Raw genomic sequence first — 11,846 nt, forward strand, 5'->3', positions numbered from 1 at the left:
GTAGACACTAAATAAACCTAACACCGAAGAGATGTGGCAGGTCTAATGTATTCGTAGTGATAGTCTATCCCAATGAGTCGCATCTCACCATAATGTTCATATAGGACTTGCCAATACAGTGTACAATGATTGCCAGAGCATGCACCTTCTTGCTTGCCTTGGCTATGCCTTCATCCCTATCCTAACCCTCAAATGAGGGCGAGATAATGGCATAGGTATGATGGAACTGCAGCAGGGCCTAGGACATGGAGCGATGTGCTCTAGAAGTCATAGAAATATCAAGTAGCTCAGCTGCTTCAAGGCACAGCCTGAAGCTACAATTTGACAGTTACATGTTGTGTCTGTGAATGGTGATTGTAACAGATTCCTTAGCTGACATCAGAATGTATCTGAATATATCCACATGTACAGCAGATACTCAGTGTTTCTGAGGCAGTGCTGATATCAGAATGCTCACCTAGCAGGCCTTCACTTACAGCCTTTTGGGAAGCACATGTCAAATAGCATGGCAATGTTAAACTTCTCACAGGTCATTGGAAGCTAACAGATCTCATAGGGTTTGCACATAACCATGCACAGCTGGGCCCTGCTACACCTAGATAAGCAAACAGTCAACTCTCTTGTACAGATGGTGAGAGCCTTGGCTCTTGGGCTTTCATGTTCGTACTGTTAGCTGCTCGAGGAGGCTATATGAGGATGCTAGTCTGACTTTCTGAAGGCTGGATTGGAAATAGGATTGGATTGGGCTGGATTGGTGTCATGTCATCACATGTTGAGTCACTTCTGAAATGTATAGGTCCAAGTTCACTTTGTGATGAGACAAGCTAGCAGATTGGTACTTTTCCAAGCCGAGTCGCGACCTTTCAGGTCTTTCCAAGTTTGAGACCCTTGCTTGTCCACATGGCTGCCATGACTTTTGGCCAACATAGCAGAGTTGCTGACCTATAGGATGGATATTCTGTGCTGTTTGAGTATTTTGGACTTGGTGGCTACTGAAACTAAGGCAGGTGTGCTGATAGACTCTCTGTCATAAGCTCTGTGCATAGCATTAAGGCTAGAGAAGGTTTTGTCAGCTGATGACCTATTGAGCCAACAACAATTCTCTTTCAGAAGCCTGCCACTGTGTAAAATGCATAGGCCAGATGTATCATGTGGTAGGCATGTCTTCTGCACTTTGTGGTGTTATGTAAAAAGACTAGTATTTAGAGGCACCTCAGGCCTGCAGGGGCCCATGTCTGTAACATTGACAAATCAGTGAGCATACATGCTTCCAACAGATGCCTGTCAGGCTGCCAGATGTAGACAATCTTCTGCGCAGCGTAATTACTCTGATTACCTCATTAGCAGGTAGGGACAAGCTTGGCATAGACATCGTTGATGGTAGATGATGAACAAGACAGGAAAAAATAAAACTGGGCCTCAGTAGGTAACAAAGTGCTGGAGGTAGCTTGTAAAAACAATGTCTAACCAACGTGTGTGTCTGGGTGAGTGATGTGCTGTGTTAGCCTCTGTCTATATCTGTGTCTGGAGGTGATGTTGGGCTCATTGTTATCTTCCTTACCACAACAACGCATACACTAGAGCATGCACTGTGTGCGTACCCAATTAGTACGCAGTGTTTCCACCTTTTTGCGATAGAAGCAAAAGTTATGCTAATGTGTAGGTGGGGAGAAAATGGCCTCACACATTGTCACCAAACATTCTACCTTGGCCTGACATTGTTTGTTCATTCAGTCGAGAGGAGTATGTGAAAATTAGCAGTGTCAGAGCACAGATATGCTGTGCCACTTTTCTAGATAAGTAGATATCTGCCTGTAATGTATACCTCCCCCATCCTCCCCACCCTCCCGACACCTGAGGCTCTCCTACCCAGTACCTGAGGTGGATATTTTTGTGTTGGTATCGGGAGTTGTGCCTTGTTGGAAGAGCTTCAGCTGCTGGGGAAGCTGTGGTGTTTAGAGGGGAAATTTAGATGATGTAAACTGATTTCGGGGATTCAAGGATGGAGGAAAGAGGGAGGGCAAATGGTGCCCTCATGCATGGTACTTTCAGGTTCACCTGATTAATGGGTTGAGGAAGGAATCTGGGCAGGGGGAGTGGCAGGAGGCTGGCCAGGAAGCCTATTTTATGTAGTCTTTTTTTTCTAGACAAAGGCCTACTTGACCACTTATCTGTCAAAGATATCCTAGTAATTAGACTGTGAGCCTACCACATAGGACAGCATCACTTTAGGCTTAGTCTGCCAAATGTACACACTGGTAGGGTAAGCCTACAGAGAATCCATCTTATGTAGCTGCATACATTTTGGGGGTATAAATTAGGTGGCACTTTAATCCTGCTGATTATAGGAAACAGGTTTTGCTGCTGACTGGAGCCATATCACTTGTCCAGTAGCCAGCCTAATGCTTATGCACCTGTGCCTACATGCAGCCTTCTAGAAGACCATGTCAGCTGCTATGTGACCACTGTGGATGAGTCTCAGTGGTGAAGAGGATAGAGATTCCCCACTGGCCAAGAGCAGAATAGGGATGAGGCCTGTTGATTGGAACCAGGCAGCCTCGTCTGGCGTAGATACTTACTGCAGCTCACCACCTTGGTCTTCAGCTGGGCCCGATGTCACAGTAGCGGTGGGCCAACTGCTCCCTCGGCCTCTTTATCCCACTGTGCCAGGATATTGCCTGGCCAATGATGCACTATATCTGGCCCTTGGTTGCCCTCATCATCTTCGCTGCACAGTTCCCAAACAGAATGTTGCACTTTTTTCGAAGACACTAATGATGTTTCCTCAACGGTGAACTTGTGTGCATGAAGGCAAGGCCAGTCTGCTGCCTGGCTGTCAGATGGGGAACATTTTGGAGCCTATTTTGATGGAATAGGATCAACCTTAACCAGAGTTGAACCAGGCTCTTCGCACTAACCTTTAAAAAGGAGATAGTTATACGAATTACAATCACAATGCTAGGATGGATCAAATTGGTGGAGGAGTGTCCCTATTTGTTAAAGAGAGCATAGAGTCAAACAGGATAAAATCTCTGCAGGAAACAAAATATACTATAAAATCTTTATAGATAGAAATTTTCTTGTGAAAAGGGGCGTAGAATAAAGGAAGGATGCACTATAATCCACCTGGCCAGAATGAACAGGACAAATTATCGAATTAGGGAAGTTAAAATTAGAAACACAGTAATAATGGGTGATTTCAATTTCCCTGGTATTGACTGGGTAAATGTCACATCAGGACCTGCTAAGGAGATAAAGTTTCTAGATGATGGAAATTACTGCTTCATGGAACAGCTGGTACAAGAACTGACAAGAGTGGGAGCTATTTTCGACCTAATCCTTAGTGGTTTGCATAATTTGATGTGAGAGATAAGGGTGTTAGGGCCACTTGGCATTAGTGATCATAACATAATCAAATTTGACTTGATAACAGAAGGGAGGACACCCAAGGAAATCTATTGCAATAGCATTTCACTTTCAAAAGAGAGGACTATGAAAAAAATGTTTAGGAAAAACTGAAAGGAGCAACTGCAGTGGTTAAGAGTTTACAACAGGTATGGACATTGTTTAAAAATGCCATCTTGGAAGCCCAGATAAAATGTATTCCATGCATTAAAAAAAGGAGGAGGAAGGCCAGACGGCCAGCAGGCCTGTTGTGTTCCTGGTGGTTAGTGTGCCCATGGGCCTCAGACCGACCCAGACTTCTGAGCCAAGCCAAGGGTTGACGGTGGCCCCACATGGCTGGACAATCTGTCCTCGGCCAGGCCGGCGAGCTCCCATGGCCAAACATATCCGAGGATGTTGGAAGGTGAATGGTCCTCCGACCATTCCGGGCCCTTTCGGACCTGCTGCAAGCAGCATGGAGCAGCAGGCCTGGCCTGAGGTTGAGGGCAGGTGGGCCTTGACATGAAGACATGACCATGGGATTGATGCGACGGCACCCAGACGAAGACACATGGCTGATGCAACGGCATCCAAGGACGAAGACACATGACTGATGCGACGGCATCACCAAGGCACGAAGACTCGGGGTTGATGCAACGGCATCCATGGCGAGGACACAAGGCTGATGCAACGGCATCCATGACGTAGACACTTGGGATCGATGCGGACGGCATCCAGACGAGACTCTTGACATCACATAGGCAACACAAGGCATGGACATTGGCACTGTCTCTCAGGGCGCCCTACTCAGGCCACCCGCAGGACTGAGTCGCAGACCACCCTGTCCGTTACGCGCCCTACACAGCCCTTGCAGACTGGTCACGGACCACGACGGGAGTGGGACAGCACAGGAACACACATCAGGACTTGACGGCTCAGGAGCACAGGACGACCGTCCACCGGCAGGCTAGTCCACCCAGGAGTACTGCATCTGAGGGACCCCCGGCCTACCGGACCAGAAGGCTTGAGATCGTTGAAGGTGAGGCGAAGGAAGGAACATCATGGAAGGCAGGAACTCCAGGACGTAGGAGAACAAAGACACCTGGATATGGACCTCAGGCACGAAGACATAACATGGTACAATGGATGAGACGAGGAGCTCCACGAGAAGAAGACCTTACATGGACTCTGGCAGGCAGGAGCCTCCAGAGAGATGACTCATGACGATGCAAGGCCAAACAATGAAACGAACAGAGCCCCTTTATAGGGCTGATACAGGAAATAGTCCCAAAGGTGGGGCCCAGACACTTCCTGTGTCTGGCCCTTTAAATGCAGAGAGAAGACACAGCCGTGCACCTAGGAGGAGAGTGCAGGAAGCTGTGCAGGACCATGGCCAGCAGCCTGCACAGTGTCTGTACGTCAGACGCAGGGCAGGGCCTGAGGAGCAGGCCCTGACGTCGGCAGCGGCTCCAGCCACTGCGGGGAGCCCTGGGGGCGGCTCCAGCCACCGGATGGCACCAGGGCTTGCGGCCTAATGCCGCAAAAAAGAGGACAACTTTTGGGGCACTCCCAGCCCCGAAGAAGGCAGCAAAGGCCGCAGCTCCGACCACGGCGAAGAGGAGATTCCATGGTGGCCTCCGGGCCACGAGGGCAGGCCGACCTCGCGGCCCGGACGCCGATGCGTCCTGCCGCATCGGCGAAGACAAGATGGTGGTGAGTGTGCCTACTCGCGGGACAACCCCGCAGGCAGCGCTGTTCATAACAGTGGCATAGCTAAAAGGTGAGGTGAAAGAGACCATAAGCATTGTCAAGTTAGATGCAAAGCATTGGTAAGGAAGCAAAGGCAGAATTTGAAAAGATGCTTGTTGTGGAAGCAAAATCTCATAACAAAAATGTTTTCAGGTACATTTGAAGCAAACAGACTGCGAGGGAGTCAGCTGGACCATTAGATGATTGAGGCGTAAAATGGGACACTAAATGAGAACAAGGCTATAGCAGAGAAATTAAATAAATGTTTTGCTTTTGTCTTTACTGAGGAAGATGTAAGGCAGAAATGATATTTGAAGATAATGATTCAGAGGAACTGAAACAAATCTCAGTGAACCTGGAAAATGTAAATGGTTCTCTTTAGTTGACAAACTGAAGAGTAGCAAATCACCTGAACCAGATGGTATATATCCCAGAGTACTGAAAGAATTAAAAAATGAAATGCTGATTTACTATTAGTAATCTGTAAGCTATCATTAAAATCAGCTTTGCTACCTGAATGGAGATGGCCAATGTAACCCCAGTTTTTAGAAAGGATTTCAGGAGTGATCCAAGAAACTACAGGCCAGTGAGCCTAACGCAGTACTGGGAAAAATGGTTGAATCTATTATAAAGAACAAAATTACTGAACATATATATAGTTATAGTTTAATAACACAAAGCTAACATGGATTTAACCAAGAGAAGTCTTGCCTTACTAGTCTACTAAATTTTTTTTGAAGGCATGAATAAACATGTGGATAAAGGTTAGCCAGTTAATATAGTCTATCTACATTTTCAGAAGGCATTTAACAAAGTACCTCATGAGAGAGTCTTGAGGAAATGAAAAAACCATGGGTTAGGAAGCAATAATCTATTGTGGATTGAGAACTGATTAAAAGATATAAAACAGAGAGTAGGACTAAATGGTCAATTTTATCAATAGAATAAGGTGTCATAATGCTTCTGTATCACTCCATGGTGAGATCCATATTGAGTATTGTGTGCAGTTCTGGTCACCACATCTCAAAAAAGATATAGCAGAATTAGAAAAGGTACAGAGAAAGGCAACCAAAATTATAAAGAGCATGGAACTATTCCCCTGTGAGGAAAGGCTAAAGATGTTAGTGCTCTTCACTTTGGAGAAAAGATGACTGAAGAGACATATGATAGAAGTCTATAAAATAATGGAGAGGAGTTGGATCAGATAAACGCAAATTAGTTGTTTACTCTTTCAAAATGAACAAAAATTAGGGGACACACAATGAAGTTTGGGTACTTGCCAGGTTCTTGTGGCCTAGTTTGGCCTCTGTTGGAAACAGGATGCGGGCTTGATGGACCCTTGGTCTGACCCAGCATGGCAATTTCTTATGTTCTTAAGTTACTAGGTAATACATTTAAAATTAATAAGAGAAAATATTTTTTTACTTAGTGCAAAATTAAGCTCTGGAATCTGTTGCCGGAATATGTGGTAAAAGCTGTTAATGTAGCTGGGTTTAAAAAAAGTTTGGACAACTTCCTGGAAAAAGTCCATAAACCATTATTACAATCTACTTGGGAAAATCCACTGCTTATCCCTGGAATAAGCAGCATGGAATCTATCAATCTTTTGGGATCCTGCCAGGTACTTGTGGCCTGGATTGGCCATTGTTAGAAACAGGAATACTGGGTTTGCTGAACCTTTGGTCTAACCCACTATTGCAAATCTTCTGTTCTTAAGTGAGACTTAAGACCTAGGTTTATATACCCTAGAGAAGAGGAAAGAGAAGGGGATATGATAGAAACATTCAAATATCTCAAAGAAACCTTTTTCGTTGGAAAAGAAGTTCTAGAATAAGAAGCCATAACATAAGGCTCCAGAAAGGTAGACTCTGAGGTAAGATTAGAAAGCAGTTCTTCACAGAAAAGAGGATTGTATGCATGGAGCAGTAACAGAATTCAAGAAAGTATGAGATATATGTACACAGATAAGTGAATTTTAAAAGCCCGGCGCACACCAAAGCCGGGAAATATGCACAGAAGTCAGACTGGCGCGTGCTACACACAAAAACTCTTTTACGAAAAGAGGCATGGGTGTTCCAGGATTTATGAATGAAACCAGCGCATAAATTATTACATGTACAACTACGTGCCAGGGTCCCCCTACTGCGTAAATTTACTTCTGCTATGGATGGCAAGTAAGTCCTAAAACAAAAAAAAAAGCCTAGGCTCGTCAGTGGGGTTTTAACAGTTGGGGATAACAGGGTAAAAGGGAGGCTAATCAACTAGAGGGGTTAGGAAGTCCTATCCTTTACCTGGGTGAACTAGGAATGAACTGGGGAAACTGGGAATTGCGTTGGCGCGCGTCTACTAGAATCCCCCCACTTAAGCTTTAGAGGCGGCATTTGCAGAAAGATGCGCATGTATGTGCGTACAGCCTGTTTTATAGCAGGCTTACATATACGCACATATATTATAAAGTGGCCACGTCCTTTGACACGAGCTTTCATATGTACGTACATGGGTGCCCGCATGCCAGTGTCAAAGTCACCCTCAGAATGTTTTTTTGTGACAAAGTGATGTGAAAACTGAAAATCAAGTGGGCGACTATGGAATTGCATGCGGAAGTAAATTGGGCTGACTTAGATGGCCATTATCTTCAGTATTTCTCTTTTTCTGTGCCTTATTTACAAGTCCCCTGTCCATCAGGACTTCCATAGTTTGGGTAGTCTGGATGACGATTTGCTTAGGCTGCGTGAAGGAGCGAGACACTCCCACACTACAGTAACTGTTAGCTTTTCAGTGTTTCTAAAGGGTTCATGTTCAGTTTCTTCCTTTGAAGACTTTGGTCAGGCAGGAAGCCCTTGAATCACCCGACACAGGAGGAAATAGAGGTAAAATTATAAATAGAAGGCAAATGAAATCTTAATAAAATAAAATCAACATAAAAGATCAGGGGGGATCTAAAAGTCAATTTTCAATACACTGAATCATTCAGAGTACTGATTAGTATATCTTTCTATTTAATATCCAAGCACACAGTTTTTCCTTCTTGACTACAAACCTTATCTTATGCCTGAAAGTGTTATGTTGGTGTTTTAGGGGATAATTTTCAAAACCGTTCATTGCACATAATTGGCTCCTTGTAAAATTGTGTGTGGCTTGTGCACATAAAAGAATTCCCATGACCTGATTTTGTGCATTCCTTTTATGCACACAAATATAGGTGTTACAGATTGCAAAGCTGGGATTTATGTACATTTTGTTTTAAAAAAGTATGCATGTAAATTAACCTGCACACTTTACGTGCTGCAAAGCCAGAACGTCAGCACATAAGTTTGCTTTGCAACTTGGCATAACTTAAGACATTTGGGAAGGCATAAGTTACACAGTTGTTATAAAATTACTCTCTCTATGACTGATGAAAATGTCGACTACAGTATGCTCCCTCTAGACTCAGTTGGGCAGGTAACTTTCACAGTAGAACAGCTTGCTGAAATTAAACAGCGAAGGTAGAGGCTCATGTGGTGATTTCACATGCTGTTACCAGATTCTGTAGACAGAAGTGTCTAAAACACACTCTCAGCCTTTTAATCAAGCTGAGAATTGGTGCCAGCAGTCCCAGCAGGGATATCTGAGCTTCAGTATGCTAAACAAGAGAAGGTAAGTCTCTCAGCACTGCTGCGTCCGGAAGGTCAGAAGGGAAACCCTCGTGGGAAGGATTTCAGAGCACCACTGAGCGAGCACCTAGAAAGCAGAGGGATGATTGACAGTGACAGGGCCCTGCCATGTGAAAGATTGCCGTGCTATTGGTCCCCTTCTCTCCAGTTGGCACCTCATGTGTGAAAGAATCAAGTGAGAGCAGAGGATTGGTGTGGTAGCAACCACCAAAGTCAGACCCAAACTTAATACGGCATTATGTTGATGTCAAAGGATTTGTAGATGTAACAAGCTTTACTGATGTGACAATATTTAATGCCCATCAGCAAGAATTCTCTTCTACCTAAAAATGCTAATTGTAAAAAGAGCAAACAAAATTCAGGATGTCTTGCAGACTGTTGCTTTTGTCTGATTTTTCTTCAGGGCTGCATAAGTCATAATTTGTCTTTATTTTACTTTGGCATTTCAAATGCAGTAGCCAGTACCCTTAGTGGTGCATTTTTTCTAGACTGAGTTGTCATTTTCTCCACAGGAGTTCAGATCATTGCTGAAGACTGGTTCCAGTCCAATGGCGCATACCTCAGCTGGGATCCAGAATTCCACTTTGAGCTCAAGGATGCTGTTGCAAGCTGCCGTGGAGAGGAGAAGGGACCAGCTGAAGATGCTTTCTGTCAGCCTTGCCCTTCTGATAGTAGCCATTGCATTTCTCATTTCTATATTAGGCTGAAGAAAATCCCTCATGAAATGACGAAAGGAAGGAATCTCCTACTTGAAAGTCTTTAGAGGAAATGCCTGTGGGCCGCAGCTTTAACATAAAATGGTGTGAACAGGGACAGTAGTTTGTATGTGAAACTTAAGAAATTACCATGACTAGTTTCTCTGTTTCCACAGTTTTCAAACCTGTTGTGTCTTGAATTTTGCAAGATGCTTCCGGTAAACCCAGATAATGAATTTATTTCCTGTTGTTTTACATTTAGATTGCATTTGTTTGGTTTTTTTAAAAGGAAAACAGCTATACACATTTTTATTTCTGTCACAATGAATGTATGTAGAAAAAAAGCATTCACTGTAATGAAGTATATTCCTGATATAACAGTATTGGCAATTTCCTCAAGTAGTAAGATGACTAATGGGAATTTGAAGCCTTAATAAAATCTTTCTAATCCAAAAATATAGCATGTCTTCTGCATAAAGGTTACCATCGACTACAGAACATTTCTGAAAGTTGATATGCCATTTGCTCTTCACAGTCACTTCCATAGTCTGTTCTATTTTAAATATATTTCTGGTTGAGGTAATTAGAAGGACACTGGCAAACAACATCATGTAATGGAGAAATGCGTTTAAGATTGGACCCTAGGCAGGTTGAACATGAGGAAGATCATTTCATATTTCTAATGGGCACCTCTGTCCATCTACTGTCCTATGCCTGTGATAATCAGACAACAATAAAAGAAACATGGATGGAATTAGACAGCAGTAATCTATGCAGAAGTTGCAGAAATCACAACCTGTTTTAGGAACTGAGCTGGTCATACCATCAGGGAATGAACAGATATATAGCTACTCATGTCAATTTGTTTTCTGTATTTTGTTTGTTATACATTAAACAATGTCATCAGCTAGTGTGTGTCAGTTGGATCACTTTTAGAGATGGGTATGCAGTTTTATTACTGCGTTTCTCCCTATCCTAGCAAAACTTTATCACAAAAACAATTGATGAAATGTCTTCCAGAATAAATGTATCTTATTCACTGTAGCAGTCAGTCAGCTATAATATGCCCTGTTTAGAAAAAACACATTCGCTAGCTTGGTTTCTTTTTAATAAGCACCATAGTAGACAATGGCAGAAAAAGTCTTGCAGATCCATTCATTCTGCCCAGTTGTTGTTTATTCACATTTATAACACTGTCTGTTCCTTTACAAACTCTTGACAAGTACAAATACATCATAAACTATAAATAGTATCCAAAACATACACAGTAAACATTAAACAAACAGAGCAGAGATGTTCTGACAGCTCCACTAGCTGACCTTTTTCAATGCTTATTTAGTCTTGGGAGTAGTTCTGGAATATTATAGACAGGCAGATGTGGTTCCCTTTCGCAAAAGTGGAAGTAAGGAGGAAGCAGAGAACTCCAATTAGTCTGGCCTCTGTGCAGGGCCGGTGGCAAGGGGATTCGGCGCCCTAGGCAACCTTCAACCTTGCGCCGCCCACCCCCCACCCCCGTCGTGCTGCCACCAGCCTGCCCCCTGTCGCAGCCCCGACTCTAGGGGCAGGACCACATGCTGCCACTCCCCCACCCTCCCAACCTCCCCCCCAAAAAAAGCCTCACAAAACACCTGGTCCAGCGGGGGAGCCAGGGAGCGATCTGCCACTCCCGGGTCGTCGGCTGCCACTAACCAAAATGGCGCCGGTGGCCTTTAGCCCCTACCATTTGACAGGGGCCAACCAATGGCAACGGTAGCCCCTGTCACATGGTAGGGGCTGAAGGCCACCGGCGCCATTTTGGTTAGTGGCAGATCTCTCCCGGGCTCCCCGCTGGACCAGGTGTTTTGTGAGGTTTTTTTTGGGGTGGAGGGGGAGGTTGGGAGGGTGGGGGAGTGGCAGCATGTGGTCCCTGCCCCTAGAGTCGGGGCTGTGACTGGGGGCAGGCTGGTGGCAGCACAATGTGGGGGGAGGGGGCGGCTCAAGGCTGAAGGTGCCTAGGGCGCCGAATCCCCTTGCACTGGCCCTGCACCGAGGCCAGACTAATTGGAGTTCTCTGCTTCCTCCTTACTTCCAACCAATGGCACCGGTAGCCCCTGCTATTTTGGTTAGTGGCAGCCGAGGCTCCGGGAGCGGCAGATCGCTCTCGGGCCCTCCACTGGACCACCAGAGGGGTGTCGGGAGGATGGCACAATGGGGGGGGGGGGGGGAAGCAGGGTGAGGCGGGGGCTGGGCAGAATTTTGAAGGGGCACTTTTTTGCCCTTTCAAAATTCTGCTGCCTGAAGTGGCCGCGAGCAGCGGCGGCACCCCCTAAGTCTCGGCGCCCTAGGCACAGGCCTAGCTCGCCTAGTGGTTTCCTCCGGCCCT

General features: G+C 45.1%; 1 protein-coding gene across 2 annotated transcripts in view; it reads left to right on the forward strand.

Annotated features, from left to right (window-relative positions):
• CDKAL1 (CDK5 regulatory subunit associated protein 1 like 1) overlaps nt 1-10,823 on the forward strand; it is a 2,132,645-nt gene extending 2,121,822 nt beyond the window's left edge. Inside the window, exon 16 of one of the 2 annotated variants that reach the window (XM_029590755.1) lies at nt 9,302-10,822. In XM_029590755.1, the coding sequence (XP_029446615.1) occupies nt 9,302-9,496 (195 nt within the window). In that variant the 3' untranslated portion in view covers nt 9,497-10,822. Of the gene's footprint in view, nt 1-9,301 lie in introns of both variants that reach the window. The other variant, XM_029590756.1, reaches the window with a different exon arrangement.
• Nucleotides 10,824-11,846: the final 1,023 nt, after the last annotated feature.

Source organism: Rhinatrema bivittatum, chromosome 2 (assembly GCF_901001135.1).
Source record: "Rhinatrema bivittatum chromosome 2, aRhiBiv1.1, whole genome shotgun sequence".
Taxonomy (NCBI): Eukaryota; Metazoa; Chordata; class Amphibia; order Gymnophiona; family Rhinatrematidae; genus Rhinatrema; species Rhinatrema bivittatum.